General features: G+C 41.0%; 1 protein-coding gene across 6 annotated transcripts in view; it reads left to right on the top strand.

Annotated features, from left to right (window-relative positions):
- The window catches only part of LOC120523597, a 61,480-nt gene extending 42,562 nt beyond the window's left edge, over positions 1–18,918 (top strand). For all 6 annotated transcript variants that reach the window (XM_039745038.1, XM_039745039.1, XM_039745040.1 and 3 more), the window contains 4 exons: positions 5,780–5,901; positions 6,863–7,133; positions 14,340–14,543; positions 17,764–18,918. In XM_039745038.1, the coding sequence (XP_039600972.1) occupies positions 5,780–5,901; positions 6,863–7,133; positions 14,340–14,543; positions 17,764–17,894 (728 nt within the window). In that variant the 3' untranslated portion in view covers positions 17,895–18,918. The remainder of the gene's footprint in view (positions 1–5,779; positions 5,902–6,862; positions 7,134–14,339; positions 14,544–17,763) is intronic.
- The last annotated feature ends 221 nt before the right edge of the window (positions 18,919–19,139 follow it).

The raw sequence follows: 19,139 nt of genomic DNA, 5'->3' as shown, positions 1-19,139 counted from the left end.
AGGACAAGTCAAAAGAGATAAAGGTACCCAAGAATATGAAAGCTGGGACCCTCTCCACACCGTTGATATCGAGAAGGAACTAGGTCTGCACTGTTTTTCTTGAAGTCAAAGATGGTTTCGTTTGTTTTCATGGTGTTCAGCATCAAGTTATTTGCTGAATTCTAAGCTGACAATTTCAAGATCTGCTCTCTGTAAACAGACTCGTTCCCCTCCGAGATCAGTCCAACCGCCGAAGTGTCATCGGCTGGACTGCAGTCATAAGTGTAGAGGGAAAACGGCAATGGACTCGGCATGCACCCTTGTGGAGAACCAGTGCTGAGTGAGCAAGATGATAAAAAGTGGGGGCCAAGTTTCACTGTCTGAGGGTGATTGACAAGAAAGTACTTTATCCAGGTGAAGAAGAGTTGGGGAAAGCCCAAGTTAGACAGTTTGCTGACTAGATGTTCAGCATAATTGTATTAAAAGCTAAGTTACAGTGCATCCGGGAAGTATTCACAGCGTATCGCTTTTTCCACATTTTATGTTACAGCCTTATTCCAAAATAGATTAAATTCATTTTTTTCCTCAGAATTCTACCCACAACACCCCATAATGACAATGCGAAAAACGTTTACTTGAGATTTTTGCAAATTTATTAAAAATAAAAAAAATTGAGAAATCACATGTACATAAGTATTCACAGCCTTTGCCATGAAGCTCAAAATTGAGCTCAGGTGCATCCTGTTTCCCCGATCATCCTTGAGCTGTTTCTGCAGCTTAATTGGAGTCTACCTGTGGTAAATTCAGTTGATTGGACATGATTTGGAAAGGCACACATCTGTCTATATAAGGTCCCACAGTTGACAGTTCATGTCAGACAACAAACCAAACATGAAGCCAAAGGAATTGTCTGTAGACCTCCGAGACAGGATTGTCTCGAGGCACAAATCTGGGGAAGGTTACAGAAAAATTTCTGCTGCTTTGAAGGTCCCAATGAGCATAGTAGCCTCCATCATCTGTAAGTGGAAGAAGTTCGAAACCACCAGGACTCTTCCTAGACCTGCCCGGTGTGAACGCTGGCCCGGACACAGACAGACGGACATCATAATTTCACCCAACACACCGTTTATTGTACAACTATTTACAATTGCCGTGCTCTCAAAACCCCAGTGCCTCTTGCACCGATTCCCCAAAGTCCAGGGCTCACAGTCTCTGTGCCTTTCTTTCCTGGCCGCCTCCAGTCCTCTCTCCAGCTCTGTCTTGCTTCCTCCCGACATCCACCAATGACTGGAGGGAGGCGGCCCCTCTTATAGGAACCCGGATGGACTCCAGCTGCTTCCCGGCAATTAGTCTTGGCCACACCCCTGTGTGGCAGAAGTGCCGGCTGCGCACCCGGAAGCCGTCCGGGTGTCCCCTGTCATCTTCCCCCCGGCACTTCCTGGTGTGGCGGAAGTGCCAGGCTCCCAGGGATGATAAGGCACTGGGGTGCCGCCTGGCGGTGGCCACGGGTCCCTACAGGGCTGGGCTTCCAAGCCCTCTACCCGAGGCCCCCAACATAACCAGGACGGACGCCCCCTCGTGGTCTGGAGGAGGCACAAGCCCTCCTCTCGCCCCTCCCATGGGCCCCGGCCGGGACCACACCGGCCATAAACTAAGCGATCGGGACAGAAGGGCCTTAGTCAGGGAGGTGACCAAGAACCCGATGATCACTCTGTCAGAGGTCCTCTGTGAAGAGAGGAGAACCTTCCAGAAGGACAACCATCTCTGCAGCAATCCACCAATCAGGCCTGTATGGTAGAGTAGCCAGATGGAAACCACTCCTTAGTAAAAGGCACATGGCAGCCCGCCTGGAGTTTGCCAAAAGGCACCTGAAGGACTCTCGGACCATGAGAAACAAAATTCTCTGGTCTGATGAGACAAAGATTGAACTCTTTTTGGTGTGAATGCCAGGTGTCACGTTTGGAGGAAACCAGGCACCGCTCATCACCAGACCAATACCATCCCTACAGTGAAGCATGGTGGTGGCAGCATCATGCTGTGGGGATGGTTTTTCAGCAGCAGGAACTGGAAGATTAGTCGGGATAAAGGGAAAAATGACTGCAGTAATGTACAGAGACATCCTTAATGAAAACCTGCTCCAGAGCGCTCTTGACCTCAGACTGGGGCGACGGTTCATCTTTCAGCAGGACAACGACCCTAAGCACACAGACAAGATATCAAAGGAGTGGCTTCAGGACAACTCTGTGAATGTCCTTGAGTGGCCCAGCCAGAGCCCAGACTTGAATCCGATTGAACATCTCTGGAGAGATCTTAAAATGGCTGTGCACCGATGCTTCCCATCCAACCTGATGGAGCTTGAGAGGTGCTGCAAAGAGGAATGGGTGAAAGGTGCATCGACAAAGTATTGAGCAAAGGCTGTGAATACTTATGTACATGTGATTTCTCAGTTTTTTTTATTTTTAATAAAATTGCAAAAACCTCAAGTAAACTTTTTTCACGTTGTCATTATGGGGTGTTGTGTGTAGAATTGAGGGAAAAAATGAATTTAATCCATTTTGGAATAAGGCTGTAACATAACAAAATGTGGAAAAAGTGATGCGTTGTGAATACTTTCTGGATGCACTGTATAGTCCGTAAAAAGCATCCTCACATACTGTAGTTTCCTCAGGGTTCGAAATGGATCAGTGCAGTGTAGAGAGATATGGCTATGGCATTCTCAGTGGACTCCTTTGCTGTGTAAGCGAACTGGCGTATGTCAAATGTGGAAGGGAGACGGGCTTTGATGTATTGTGCAATCAACCTCTTAAATCTCACGTCAAGAAGTGATTCAAGTGCTATTGGGCAATAGTCATCGAGACTGTCGGTGGTTAATTTCTTGATGGTAGGTAGCAGGCTGACTTCAGACAGGATGGAATGAAGGCTTATCTTGGGGAGTGATTGAACATACTTGTTGAAATGTGTGAGAGCTGGTCAGCACATACTTTGGCCTCTTTCTCTACCACTGTACATCCAGTCCCATCACTCTTTTGCTCACATATTCATTGTCTCTCCTCATCACATGTCCAGACCACTTCATCTTACTATCTTGTAATTTCTTAGCTATCTCTCACAGTTTTGTTGTACCTCTGGTTAAATTGCCTCATATTCTGTCCTTTTTTGGTAACTGCACACCATTTGCCACATCTAAATTGTTCTCCTGTGCTCCCATTACTGCCCATGTCTCTGCTTCATACATCATTACTTATCTTACACACTGTCTTAATAGCCTTAACTTTAACCTTGGCCTTAATTCTTTGACCACACAAGTTATCTCTGCATCTAAATTTTCCATCTTGGGCAACCACTGATCCTAAATATTTAAATATTTATTTATCAACTCATTTCAATAGCTCTCCCTGCTAAGTTTTGAATTCCGATCATCATTAAACCTCATATATTGTTTTCTTCATTTTTCATCTTCAATCCTCTATATTCCAAAGTCATTCTCCATTCTTCCAACTTTCTCTCCACTTCTGCTTTACTGGTGCTACACAACCCAGTGTCATCAGCAAAAAGCCTGTTCCAGGGGGATTGATCTTTTATTCCATGGCTCAACACATCCATAATTAGATCAAAGAGGTAAGGACTTAAAAAAAGATCCCTGGTTCAAACCTACTTTAACTGGGATCTTGTCTGTTAACTGAACACTGCTTTTAACACTAGAATTACCAGAGCCTACGAAAAAACTCGTATTTCCGTCCCACCTTAAATCGCTTCTTAAATCCCTTCACACCTCTCCACCCGCGTCCTTTGTCCTCTAAATGTGCTGATAAAGAGAAGCTAGGAGCAGCCGGCTATTCCATCCCCCCACCAATTTAGAACGTGCACGAACTTCTCACAGCTTATGCCTTGATTGAGTATCTGGGAGTGGAGTTTTAGAGTGGAAATAATAAATCGTTATTTGGAACGCACGCATTTCATGTCTGTTCCGTTTCTGCAGTAATCTGTGTAAACACATTGTTAAAACAGAAACGTTTTTTTATATTCTAGTAGTAGATGACAAAATGTAGGCATAAACTACTTAAAATCCTTCCAAACCTTGGTCATAGCTTTGACTATTGTGAAAATCATTCTCTCTCCCTCCTTTTTGTCTCCAATCTTTCATACACCTCCACCAATGTTTGTGCCTAGGATCTTGCCATTGCCCCCTTTTTTGATTCTTTGCTTGTCTGCCTATACATTTCTCCGTCTTCTTCCTTCTCCGATTGGTACCATGTCGTCTTTGTCTCCTTCTTAGCCTTTATCACATCCTGCACCTCTCTGTTTCACCACCATATCTGTTTGTCTCCATTTGGGCTCCTTCCAGTCGTCCTACCCAATCCCTCTTCACCTACTCTTAATAGAACTTTGCTATTTTTCTCCTACCATTCCTCCACACTCAAATGAATGCCCTTTATTTAAAACCTTTGCCCTAAACCTGTTCTCAAAGCCTTCCTCTTTTAATTGCCACCACTTTATCCTTAGTGCTGCTTGTTATGGTTTTATTCTCCTACTGATTTTGATCTCCTAGTCCATCTTCTCTGCACTCTCATACTTTCCCCATTTATGACCTTACAATTCTTTCTTTTTCAAATGAGATCTTCTATACATTACAAAATCTATTTGGCTTTAACTTCCTCCACTACTGTAAGTCCCAAGATGATTTACTTTCTTTTCAAAAATGTGTAAACTATTGCCAAATCTAATGCTATGGCATAATCTATCCTATCCCCTTCCCGATTTCTCTTCTTCCTCCCCACCATGTACCCTCTCTCATCTCTTTACTCTCTCCCAAATTAACATTTAGGTCACTAACAACAATAACCTTCTCTCCCTCTTGTACCGCTCTAGGCTGTTCATCCATTTGTGCACAGAAAAAGTCCTTTTTCTTCCTCACAGCCCACTTGAGGAGCATATGACATTAACTACAGTCACACCGAGGCCAGCTTGACACTCCTCACCTTGTCATTCCTCCTACTCACACTAACAAGACCATCTTTTAGTTCTTTTTATACTAGTGTATATATACTTTCTCCCTTGCTCATTTGCTCCACTGTACAACAACTTAAAACCTCCTCCCAATTCTCTTGCTTTTTTCCCTTTCCATCTAGTTTTCTGTACACACAACACTCCTCTCCCACTTTCCTCCTTTCCATGAACTCTGCCAACTCTCTTCCTTTCCCAGTCAATGTCCCAACACTCAGTCTACCCATTCTTACCTTTAGCTTACTTTTTTCTTTCCCCTCACCTGTCTTCGTTTTGTGCTTCTTCTGGGTTGACTTCTTTAGCCAGACCTGCTGTTGGCCCAGTACCCCCTCGTTAACTTCCTACAATGGCACAATGGGGTATGCCCTAGCATTTTCTGAAGCTGATTGGATTGATAAGTGTCAGTCAGTGGACTAATAATGGTCTATCTGAACAATTTTTACATTTTTGTAGGTGCTGCCTGCGTTTGTATGTTCACATAATCTCAATAGCACATCCCTTATATAACATATCAGAGAACCAAACTTCAAAAGTAAGGCATGTTATTTTGTAATATAAAAATGTTTTAAGTTTTTTAATTCTAGCTACCTTATCCATTTTATGTTTATAGGCAAGCCCACTATTTGTATGTGTCTATAATACTGATTTTATCAAACTTGGTAGGATATTTTTATTTCTTTATTCGGGATGATAAGCACGAGTGGTGCATTTCTTCTAAAAAGGAAAGACTTTGAAACTGATTACAGTAACGTGAAGCTACTGCTTTTTATTAATCCAAATGTGTTTTTCATCACAGAATGGCTTGCTGAAAAATTCCCAAATTATAATTTATGTGAAAATGGAAAAGACTGGAAGGCTTGCATTTCCATAATGAATTCAATGGCAAGATATATGAGATTTGAAGCAAGAAAGCAAAAGGTAAAAAACAAAAAATAAGTGTTTCCTTGGTCATTAATTTATGAGGTTTATCTGTCTGACATACAAAGGTCAGTGTGATTGTGTTTTCTTCTCATGTTGCTTTAGTGCAATGTCTTGCTTCTCGTGTGTTGCTTTACATGGTATGATGTAAAACTAAATACATACTTTAAATTTAGTTGCTTTTACCCCAACTAGGTACGTATGCACTGGCATTCAGTTTTCTGATGGTCTCTGAAAGATTCCGCTCTCCCATTTTATTAAGACAATACAAGACCACATCTGCTATGATTATGTGAATCTGGGACCTTCAGACAACTACCTAATGATTTGCTAACTTGGTGCAGCTAATGCATTTGTAGTTGTTGCCCCCACGGTTTAATGGAACAGTGATTTTCCAAATCTGATTTACAGTGATTTGCTGTAAAACCAGTGTCAACCTTTTGGAAGAGACGTAAAACCGAGCTAATGCCTCTCCGTGGTTCATATACAGTAGGATGTATTCCGATGTCCAGACTAAATTGCCCACCACAGCCATCACCTATCATCTATTACCACTTTACCGCCTAACGGCTAATGTGTAGTGAGTGTACTGGCGCAAAAATGGCTGCCGTCATGTCATCCTGGTGGATGCTGCACATTAGGTGGTGTTGAAGTGGCTCCCCACTCAATGAAGGGCTTTCAGGAGTGAGAATAGCAACACATAAATGCAAAGAATTACTGTTTTTGCTGCCACGTTTTGCCGTATGTGCACCAAAAACTGTGTATTTCTTTCCTTTACTCTCCTAAATTAGTGACATGAGGCAACAAAGGTATTAGTATTTTTGGGGGGGAATACAGCAATAGTGCCAGTGTGTTAATCTTGCAGGTTTTTTTTTTTTTTTTGTTGTTTCTGTTGGTTATTTAACACTGCAAAGGAAACATACAATGGGAATATCTTAACTGAAAGATTTATTTTCCACAGAGGTTGTGGAACAACTATGATGACCGGTTGCCTGTGAATAAAATAAAAAAAAATCCCAAAACTGAGAAACGTGTGGAAAAAAGCAAGTCGATGAAGAGCACTGAGGCTGAGATCTGTGTTGAAATTGAGTCAGACGAGGATGCAGAAATACCGTCCACTTCTGGCAGACAGCGAAAGAAAGCAGCTGTTCCAGGGAAATCCATTGAACAGAGGGGGAAGCAATGGAGCCCAGCACCCAGTTATGCAGATCTCCATATCGAAATTTCACAAAGTAAGGCATATGTGGTGTTTGAGGAGGCAGTTTTTTCTTACCAAACTGTGACTTTATTAGAACTTGGGGAAGAGGGAGAGAAATCAGGAAGGGGAGAGGATAGTAGATTATGTCATAGCATTACATTTGGTAAAGTAAATTAGCTTGTGACTTACAGTAGTGGAGGAAGTGAAAGCCAAATAGATTTTGTAATAAGTAGATCTCATTTGAAAGACATCAAGAATTGTAAGGTCATAAATAGGGAAAGTGTGTGTGTATATATATATGTATATATACAGTATCTCACAAAAGTGAGTACACCCCTCACATTTTTGTAAATAATTTATTATATGTTTTCATGGGACAACACTGAAGATATGACACTTTGATAAATGTAAAGTAGTCAGTGTACAGCTTGTATAACAGTGTAAATTTGCTGTCCCCTCAAAATAACTCAGCACACCGCCATTAATGCCTGAACCGCTGGCAACAAAAGTGAGTACACCCCTAAGTGAAAAATGTCCAAATTGTGCCCAAAGTGTCAGTATTTTGTGTGACCACCATTATTTTCCAGCACTGCCTTAACTCTCTTGGGCATGGAGTTCACTAGACCTTCACAGGTTGCCACTGGAATCCTTTTCCACTCCTCCATGATGACATCACGGAGCTGGTAGATGTTAGAGACCTTGCATTCCTCCACCTTCCGTTTGAGGATGCCCCACAGATGCTCAGTAGGGTTTAGGTCTGGAGACATGCTTGGCCAGTCCAGCACATTTACCCTCAGTTTCTTTAGCAAGGCAGTGTTAGTCTTGGAGGTGTGTGTGGGATCATTATGTTGGAATACTGCCCTGTGGCCCAGTTTCCAAAGGGATGGGATCATGCTCTGCTTCAGTATGTCACAGTACATGTTGGCATTCATGGTTCCCTCAATGAACTGTAGCTCCCCAGTGCTGAAAGCACTCGTGCAATCCCAAACCATGACACTCCCATCACCATGCTTGACTGTAGGCAAGACACACTTGTCTTTGTACTCCTCACCTGGTTGCAGCCACACACACTTGACACCATCTGAACCAAATAAGTTTATCTTGTTCTCATCAGACCACAGGACATGGTTCCAATAATCCATGTCCTTAGTCTGCTTGTCTTCAGCAAACTGTTTGCAGGCTTTCTTGTGCATCATCTTTAGAAGAGGCTTCCTTCTGGGACGACAGCCATGCAGACCAATTTGATGCAGTGTGTGGTGTATGGTCTGAGCACTGACAGGCTGACAACCCACCCCACCCCTTCAACCTCTGCAGCAATGCTGGCAGCACTCATATGTCTATTTTCAAAAGACAACCTCTGGATATGACGCTGAGCACGTGCACTCAACTTCTTTGGTCGACCGTGGCGAGGCCTGTTCTGAGTGGAACCTGCCCTGTTAAACCACTGTATGGTCTTGGCCACCGTGCTACAGCTCAGTTTCAGGGTGTTGGCAAACGTATTATAGCCTAGGCCATCTTTATGTAGAGCAACGATTCTTTTTTTTTTTTTTAGATCCTCCAGAGTTCTTTGCCATGAGGTGCCATGTTGAACTTCCAGTGACCAGTATAAGAGAGTGTGAGAGTGATAACACCATGTTTAACATACTTGCTACCCATTCACACCTGAGACCTTGTAACACTAATGAGTCACATGACACCAGGGAGGAAAAATGGCTAATTGGACACAATTTGGACATTTTTCACTTAGGGGTCTACTCACTTTTTTTCACACAGTTAACACTGTTATACAAGCTGTACACTGACTACTTTACATTGTATGATTACATTGGCGTAATCTTCAGTGTTGTCCCATGAAAAGATATAATAAAATATTTACAAAAATGTGAGGGGTGTATGCACTTCTGTGAGATACTGTATAGTATGCTAAATAATTTTATGTATTTTACTGCAAGAAGGCACAGAGATTTGTATCTCCCGAGTATAAATTTTTTTTAATTAAAATGTATTATTTAGTGTGATTTGAACACAAGTGTCTCACAGTTTTACTTAACTTTAATAGTACAGTTTATTTACAAAGCACATTAAAAGTAAGTTTAGAAAATGGGAGGATTTCTTAAATACATGAAATTTAAACCATTCATTATGAATTTCCTCAGGCACATGAAAACCCTAACCCTCTACAAAAGTCACAGGCCAATTTTTGCTAATGAAGCCAAATGTCACAGGAGTGCGACGGCACCAGTGAAACGCATGTTGGCAGGTACCATTCGTATGGGCATTTGATATACAAGCATTTAAGCAATTTTACCAAAAATTCAGCATTCGTTGATGTAAAGGGATCTTATTTGAAATATAAGTTTATATGGCATTAAAAACTCACCAGGTGACTAAGAAAATTCAAAGCTCGGGTAAAATTGTGAAGGAGTGACAGCGAGCCAGGGTCCGATGGACTCTAAGCTGATCTTTACCAAGATAAAATTCAGTCTAAATTGCTGTTATGTTTACTGTTTTAATTCAGTTCATTAAACTAACATGAAGGAGGCAAAATCAAAAATACTGGTTTAACACAGAGAAAAGATTTGGGGATTTCACTACAAGTAAGTGCTGTCAGTTGACCTTCACCTGTGATCTTGCCATGGCGTAATTACATATATTTTTGTAAAATTAACTGCAACTGTTCATAAAATATTCAGTGTAGTTGGAAGGTAGCATGAATGCCACTGCTGGCCTCAAATGAGCAAACCCCAGTATAACGCCTGAGTTAGAAAAGATTCTTACAACTGATAGTTATTACCCACAGTTTAAAGTAGCCAGATTGATACTTGATTTATACAAGAGGCCTACGTGATTCTTTAGAGATACTTCAAGCAATCCCCACTCTTCTGCAAATAATAAAGGGGAAGTTTCTTGATTAATGTTGAATTTATCAGTTTTTGTTCCCTTCTTGGTTTCATATGTAAAGCAATCATATTTTTGCCCACATTGCCATTGTATGTACAAAAAATATAAATTCATAATGTTTGCACAAAGTTGAGGTCTAAATAAAACAATTTAGGTGGAGGTTGCAAAATCAACTGCTCTTGTGAGGTGCTGATGACACACATTCTATCAAAAAAAGCAGTTTTAGCTGTCTAATATGGTAACATTTTTCCAAATAGACTTACTTTTCACTTGGCAGTGATGCAATTTTCATAATTCTGGCTCTGTGCACCACGAGAATAAATTTGAAATAAAGCAATCAAGATGTGTTTGAAGTATAGACATTCAGTTTTAAATTAAGGCATTTAACAAAAACATTGTATGAGCCGTTTAGAAAAGACAGCCATTTTCTGGGGCTCAAAAGTATTTGGACAAACTAACATTAATCCTAAATATAAGGATCGTTTTCAGTGTTTGCTTGAAAATCCTTTACAACCAATGACTGCCTGAAGTTTGGAACCCATGGCCATTTCCAAGTGCTGGGTTCCCACCACCTAATGCTTTGCCAAACCTTTACTGCAACTGTCTTCAGGTGCTGCTTGTTCATTGGACTTTCTGCCTTCAGCATGTAAAATGGATGTCCATTTGTACTGAGGTCAGTTGATTGACTGGGTCATTGAAGAATATTCCACTTCTTTGCCTTGAAAAGTACTTGGTTTACTGTCATAGTATGTTTTGGCTCATTGTCCATCTTTACTGTGAAGCACCATCCTATCAGTTTTGCAGTATTTATCTCAATCTGAGCAGACAGTACAGCCCTGTACACTGCAGAAATCATCCTACAACTTTTGTCAGTAGTCATATCATCGATAAACACCAGTGAACCGCTTCCATTGACAGTATGCCCATGACATAAAACTGCCTTCACTTTATTTCACAGATGTGGTATGCTACAGATCATGAAACATTCCTTCTCTTCTCCATACTCTTCTCTATCCATCATTCAGGAGCATATTGATCTTAATTTCATTTGCCCAAAGAAAACACCTTGTGATAAACCTATTTTCATGAAGTTTTCTCTTGATTGTAGACTTTGGCAATGAGAGGTCTACTTCCCAGAGAGTGTTCTTGGTTTGCCTAAATGTTATGAAGGGGTGGTTCATCTTCAGCAAAGAAAGAATTCTGCATTCATCCAGCACAGTTGTCTCCCATGGTTGTTCAGACCTTCTGGTGTAGCTGAGTTCACCAGTGTGTTCCTCCATTTTAAGAATCAACCAAATGGTTGATCTGACCACTCCTGGTGTTTCTGCTGTCTCTCTAAAGGGTTTGTTTAGTTTTCTCAACCTAATGATTGGCCGTTTTTACTTGCATGGACAGTTCTTTGGACCGCGCATTGAGAGTTCACAGTGACAACTTTTTAATTGCAAATTCCACACTTTTACCTTCTTACTAGTTAATGAAATAACAAGGGACCTGCTCCCACCCGGCTATTGAACAGCCTGTCCGTCCAATGTCCAAATACTTCTGAGCCCCAGAAATTGGGGGGGACGATGTATAAAAATGGCTGTCATTCCTAAATGGCTCATACGATATTTCTGTTAATCCCTTTTGAATTCATGCTGAAAGGCTACACTTAAATCATGTAATTATTTCTTCATTTCAAATATATTGTGGGGTGTATAAAGCCACAATTATGAAAATTGTGTCACTGTCTGAATAATTATGGGCCTAACTGTAACCTGTTAGATGACCATTATTCTGTCTACACTAGACTAATAGAAATGAATGAAATGTCAACAAATTTGTGCATTTTTGTATTTGGCACATTAAGATGGAAGTTGTCAGTTTTAAGTGCTTAGGATGTTCACGCCACAGGTGGGCCTTATTCATTATAAGAATTAAGCCTAGATGTTCACATTTCTTCACTGTTAGTTTGAGTGCAGCCTCAAGTACTTTAAAATGTTAAGTGTTCAGGGATTAAGTGACCTGCTGAGTGATAAAGAGACATAAATGCAGATTTAATTATCACAGTTCAAATGCAATTAAAGCCGTCCATGTATCACTATTTTCTTTCCTTAATGTGCATTGTGGACACAGCATGACCCCATCTAGGCACCAGACCACTCTGATGAGCACTTAGGACACAAAGCCAGTTTAAAGTCACCTGCTAACTGAACTTGCTCATCTTCAGACTGTGGAAGGAGAACTGAAATGAGGTGTGAAACTCATGAACTGTCAGGGTGAGAATTCGGACTACGGAGGATGTGAGCAGCCAGTGAAGATGATTGTACCACCCCATAGATGAAATGGTTGTGGTTTATGAGCTGCACAATGTGACTGAGCATCCTTTCCTTTATTTATCATATCCTTGCTTTGGGGAAGCAGATGTCTTGTTAGTCGGCCTGCTGTATAACAGGATAAGCCATATGCACAGGGGGATACTTGAACACTTTGTACAATAAGCCTTATTGCACCTGGGCTACATCCCATCAAGAGGCCTTCTGTATGGAGTTCTCCCCACAGTCTGAGAACTTGCTGTTATTTTTATTAGATTATGCAAACATGACTAAGTTAGGGCTTCTCCATGAGAGATCCCTGCGAGAGAGCCCCACTTGTGCTGGGGTGGGTTTAGGCTATCCCACTGTGCTTAACAGAACAGTTCAGGTTTTCGAATAGTTAAGATAATTCTCCACCAAATCAGTTCAGGTCTTGGGGTCAAAGCCTGTCCCCAGCAGCATTTGGGTGCATGTTAGGAAACCAGTTACTCAAATAAAAACTGAGCTCAAGATGGCACCTCAGGATGATGGATCCTTGACACACTTGTGCTTATTGTGGTAGCTGTTGTTAAAACTTAACTCTGGTGAAATTTTGAATTTAAACTAGTGTTATTTCATGTGTCGCTTTATCAATCATTACGGTAAAATACTGAACTAAGTAAAAAATAAGACTAGAAAACTCTCACCGTGGCCTGGCTGCAGCAGCAGTGGACAGATTAAAAGACCAGAATACATTTCTGGTTTAACCAGCCTGTCCGTACTGACTTGTCCAAAGTTTTGGATTTCACATGTTTTCCCAGTTGTCCACTGGGATTTCTCTCTGAATATTCTAGGTTTCCTTCCATATGCAAAAGGTGCATTATGGTTTAATGCAGTGTTTCCCAAACTCAGTCCTGGGGACCCCCTGTGGCTACAGGTTTTTGTTCCAACCAGATTCTGTTTTTAATTGAACTCCTGGGCTAATTAAGTGAACTGATTTTTCCAAAGTTCTGTGTTTAGGGATAGAATGATATAGAAATTAGAAAACTAAGTTTGCTAAAAATATAAATATATATACACACACACACACACACAGGGTGGGTCATTTATATGGATACACCTTAATAAAATGGGAATGGTTGGTGATATTAACTTCCTGTTTGTGGCACATTAGTATATGTGAGGGGGAAAACTTTTCAAGATGGGTGGTGACCATGGTGGCCATTTTGAAGTCGGCCATTTGGATCCAACTTTTGTTTTTTTCAATAGGACGAGGGTCATGTGACATGTCATGTGTGTAAATGGCCCACCCTGTATATATAAAAATGTACCAAGCAGTGATATAGGAATAATGTATTTTTTTTTCTTTTTAACAGTATTTTCATCTTGATTTTTATTCTGCTTTTCTAGGTCTTGTAATTGTTTAATTAATCCAATTTTTACTAATTAGTGCATCTGACTCTAAAGTAGTTGCAGTCTTTGATTGTTCATTGCTGTTTGCCTGGGTGTCTGATCTGCTCGTTTTAAATTATCGTTAAGATACAACGAAGGGGGGAAAACTGCACATAGAAAGGGCAAAGTATAATGAAATCAACAAAAGAGAGTTAAGCATTATAGCAAAAGCAGAAATATTTCTAAATGTCTTATAAATGTAAAAATCAGCTGCTATGCTTTTCTGAATGTCGAATAAAAGAAAAAAAAAATACCAGCTAATCAAATGAGATCAGTGCTATCAGGTGTTGTCACTGATTAGGAATCTGGTTGGAACAAAAACCTGCAGCCACAGGGGGTCCCCAGGACCGAGTTTGGGAAACACTGGTTTAATGGGTGTCTAAGTTGGCTGCATCCCAGTGAGCGGGGGTCTGTGCTTGTGTCTGCCTTGTGATGGTTTGTCACTTCACCCTTAGCTGATTCTGGCCCTAATGACATAGACTGCAGCTCCCGTTGACCCCCAAATTAGACTGCACAGATTCACAGGATGGATAGCTAGTCATGCTTGTATGTTTTCAGTAAAGTGTGGTGACTTTATTATAAATGAATGTATTGTTTGTTATTGCTATTCACAGCATACCTGGGTGATCCAAGAAGAAAGATCAAAATAGCCCAAGCTATAATTCAGGAAGCCAACCTGAGAAAAAGGCCAGAGCTCATCGCACGTTTTCTTATCAAGTATCTTTTCACAAAAGAAGTGCTAGTGAAGAGTAATGTGAATGGGATAAAAGACCGGGGCACAGCGGCACTTGATCCCAACACAATCGGGGCACTCCGAGGTAGGACGACACTTGAAGTTTGCAATCACATGTCTATTTTAAAGAAGCCTCAAGTACGTTCTACTTTAAACAGCTGCTTTTGCTTGTTTGGTGGGCAAGGGGGTGTCAGTCTGATATATGATAGGGATGGCAAAGTGCAAAAAGAGAGAGAAGGTGTGTATTAGCAGTAGCATCATATTAAACTGTCATTGCTTGAGGAAGGGGCAGCGTGCCAGGTAAGTATACCTGGTGTCCAAGAATGGCAGTGGGTTGGGACACCAATACATGAGAAGAAGAGTTGTGACAAGTGAGGAAACTATTCTGAAGACAAGATGACCTAGCGTTTACCTGATGAAGAGGGAGAAACAGGCTAAGGCCTTAGACCACCGGTTCTGATGGACCTTCATGGCTGCAGGTTTTTATTCCATCCAGGTTGACAATCGGTGCTTCATTTGTAATTTTAATTGATCTTTGTTTATTTATCTGCCTACAAATACTTCTAGGAAATTCATTAATATTTGCATTCTTTGTCATTGCATTAAGTGTTGTTTCTTTTGCCGTTTTTCTTTTTATCTAAGCCAATAGCACACTTCAACTTCTAGTCATGGGGTATGTCAGATTTGCCGACTGCAGTTACTGATCTTGTTGCCTAACCGTGTCAATTTAAATGGCTAAAACCCGCTGCCCATGCCTACTTTACCAACTGATCTTCCAACACTGTTGTGCTCACCATTTTTTAATACTGCTAATAACATGCTGTCTGACCAGAGCCCCTCACTATTTTATTCCCCAAATTATGTCATGGTCTGTACAACAGGAGCTATCAGATGGATGAGCTTATATTTTGTTTGTGAGGTCCAAAACACCGGTGTTAAAATTCCTCGTCACTGCACTATTTGAATGAGCATTCACTGGTTGTCCGCTCTGTCACGGACACAGCTTTTATCTAAAGAGTGAGCCACTAGGGATGTCCGACTAGAACACTGGCTTCATGGGAGTGCGCCATTGCGGACTGTCTCTCACTCACTAAGATTACATCGACAAAGGCTACGACTGAAAAGCTGCCTAATGTTATAGTGCCTTATCCCATTTCAGGAGAGTTGCTCCCATAATCCTATCCAAATGCCGATGAGTAGAAATGTGTTGGGCGCATACCTTGAATAACTTCAGTGCCACGCTTAGGCCTCGTTTATACTTCACGCTTGGAACGCATATGCGCACGCATCATGGCTGCTATGCGTTCCCAGCGTTCATTTGATGCGTCCTCTGAGCAGGTCCTCAGAAATTAACGCGACGGGTGCACGAGTTGCAGTACCAGCAAAAAGTCGGGGGGCGCAGTGTGATAAACGTTAGAATTTGATGTCAGAGTCTCTGGTTACTATCTACTTGTGACAAAGCCGCTTTGTGGATCCTACGAGATTGGATCGGTGTGTGCGCTTCGATGTGGTGAAGCAAAATGCTGACATACAGATGCATTCGTGGTGCTTGATACATGAAATGATACGATACATTTTAAAACCTCCTCAGGACCTGACAGCAATAGATCGCCACACTGAACACATTAAATGTATGATATTCCAACTCTCTGCATATTTAGAATCCTTAGATTTATACTTGATATCACTTTCATGATGAAATGCATTAAAGTATGTATGTTGCATTTTACAGATAAATCGTTTAATTTTGTTTAAATAATGAATACTGCTAATAATTACACTCGCGTCATTTTAGTGTCACCATCTTGTCACCCCCCCATGTGTGTATGTGTGTGCATGTATTCACCTTGCGATGAGCTGATGCCTCGTCCATGGATTGTTTCTGCCTCGTGCCCAAGGCAAGCTGAAATGGACAAATCCCTTCGATTGATGGGATTTAATTATTAAACATCCTTTTCAGGGATATTATGTGTCATCGGAATTTAATAACTGTTCCAGGCAATTCACAACACAGCGAAGCCGAGCCTGTTCTCACCGTGATAATATCTCACACTGCCACCTGGTGGATTCCTCCAGATTTATGTAAAGTACGCGCACAAGTATAAACAGTAAAACACTTGCAAAGCAGGAGCGTCCACTGCAGCATGCATCGCGTCACGTGAAGTATAAACCTGGCCTAACTGGTCTACTCATCAAGAAGTTTCTTACCAGTTAGTGAGGCACTACAGTCATTTTGCATGCAATGCTGTCAACACGTGGCTACATTTAGGGGAGCAGTTTCTATAGAAAAGTGTGAATTAAAAAAAATGCCAAAATCAAATGAAGTATTCAAGGTTTTGGTGAAAGCGAACATTTTTTTGGAATAAGAAAATAAAGATCAATCACTAAAGAATGAGATTTAAAAATGAGTTGTACCAATTGTGAAACTGGTTAGAATAAAAACCTGCAGCCACAGAACTGAAATGCCATTGAAGAAATGTGGGAGGGGAGCAGGGCAGGGACCCCGTTACTTTTATAGAAGGCTTGGTGGGAGAAATTGTTTGTGTGTCGCAACCTGTCTGGCTATTTTTAAGAAGACCTGGTCCTGTAACCCGATGTAGTGATCTTAAGAGGCCATCAGAACTTGGAGGCCTTGGACTTTTATGCACTTGTTTCGTATTCCAGAAGTGCAACCAGCACTCGTCTTGAGCAGGGACCCCAAGGGGTTTAGAGTCAGGAGGCACCTTAAGGCAAGGAACTGTTCACTGGCAGGAGGGAGTGGTGGGACCAAAAGAGATGGGAGGTAAAGAAAGGGGTCTTATTGTGGTACTGGAGATGTTGGTAAGTCCAAAGAGGAGCAGGCCTGGTATTTTCCTTTGTGTTCATCTCTCCATTGCGTGTTGAGCCATTTATTTATTTAGGTCTCTTCAGTATTCATTAGAGTTGAAAGCTACCTTTTGTCAAATAGCAAAGTCCAGAGGACCTGTCCCTAACAAATTAAATAATTTAAGATCTTATTTCAGTATTTAAATAAAAATCTCAGTGTAGTTCATTTAAATCTTTGCGTTTACAGTGCTGCCTTGCCTTCTGTCCTCAGTTTTTAACACAATTCCACACACTTTATACTGTACACATTCTTGGGTTATAAATTGTTTACTTTGATTTATATTCAAAATTATCAGCTAGAAATAGGAATAGAAATCCGCTAATGCTAATTTAACTCGGGGGTGGGGGGAATTTAGAATTTCATGACAAAATTGTACATTTACGGTTCCTCTATTTTATTATTGTAAAAATAAGCCTCTCTCTCATTTCCTTTTTTGCAGAGTACTTGAAAGGACGATTTCCTTATTTACAGATGAGTGAAGATGGGAAAGACTGGAAAGTCTGCGTTGGTGCCATCAATAGTGCTATTCGCAAAATACGATATGAGCAGAGATTAAAAGGGGAATTTTAGGAAAGCTACTGAAAGGATTAATTCAAACCAACACAGCCTTGTTGGAAAACAGTTCAGAGAAGTTACCTGCACCAAAAAGATGTTGGGATATTCCTCTGAGTCACTTTTTTTTTTTTTTGGAAAAAATTTTTGATTTTATTTTCTATAAAATAATCTAGTGTATATAACATTAACTTATGTACGTGCCCAAACTGACCACTGCTTTCTCATTAAATGAAAATCCTCATTGGGCAAAATTGTGCCCATTGTTCATTTTTAGACCCCCTTTAAAGTAGACTGGGGCGGTGTTCTAGCAGGAGATGTGGACAATTGAATGAATGTTGCAGCGTCACATTATCAGGTTATAATAACCATGTTGTTTTGAATTAACGTTTTCTGTTTTTAAAGAAGTGTATCTGACTATGAAAAAAATGTAACATTTACAACTGTTGCAAGATTTTTTACAATTTCAGACATTTCTGCATCTACCAGCAAGTGGTCAGGCTGATCCCCATAAATGACTGTTTAATGGCTCTATTAGCAAGTCCCTTTACCTGCTTTCACTTCTAGTATACTCAAAAGTTGTACGGGGATACCACTCATGAAAATGAGCTGTGCTTACCCTTGGAAAGATGACCTGCTGGCTACAACAGAGCAGAGGTGAACTGTTTTTGACTGGTTAGGTCTTCAGATTTCACACACGTGACTGGACACAGGCCGATGTGTTTACAAACCAAACCATTTGTACCTGCATTCCTGATCATCATGAGTAACAGTGCCGTGTTACTGATTAAAGATCAAACGAGACCCTCCAACGCCACCTTTCTCACTTTGCTGTTCCAAAAACTCAAATCCCCTCTGTTGTTTCCAGCTCTTTGGTCTGTTTGGTCATAGCCTTTGACAATAGTATGTTATTGCACTGACGTTTCTTCTCTTCATCTCAAATTAATTTTATTGTTGTTTATTTGTACATACATTGTACTGTTTTCATACAAATGATTTTTGTATTGCCCTTACACCGGGAAGGTGCTGTGTAAAATAAAGATGGAGCCTTCACCAGTGATTCATATCTACTTCTGCTTGCCCCTCTTGCCTTCCAACTCTTCCCACACCATCTTGAACATTCAAGGACAAGTCCATACAGAACACTGTAGGGTGACTGTTGATGACAAAAGCATGAATACAGAAAGAAACCTTGAGCACACAGTCATCTGCTGCCTGTGGGCTATAAATGAAGAAACCAGCTGAAAGAAAACCTGCAGCGTG

The sequence above is a fragment of the Polypterus senegalus genome, chromosome 2, assembly GCF_016835505.1.
Source record: "Polypterus senegalus isolate Bchr_013 chromosome 2, ASM1683550v1, whole genome shotgun sequence".
In the NCBI taxonomy this organism is placed as follows: Eukaryota; Metazoa; Chordata; class Cladistia; order Polypteriformes; family Polypteridae; genus Polypterus; species Polypterus senegalus.
Note: the sequence above shows the minus strand (reverse complement) of the source record. Positions and strands in the feature narration are given on the sequence as shown.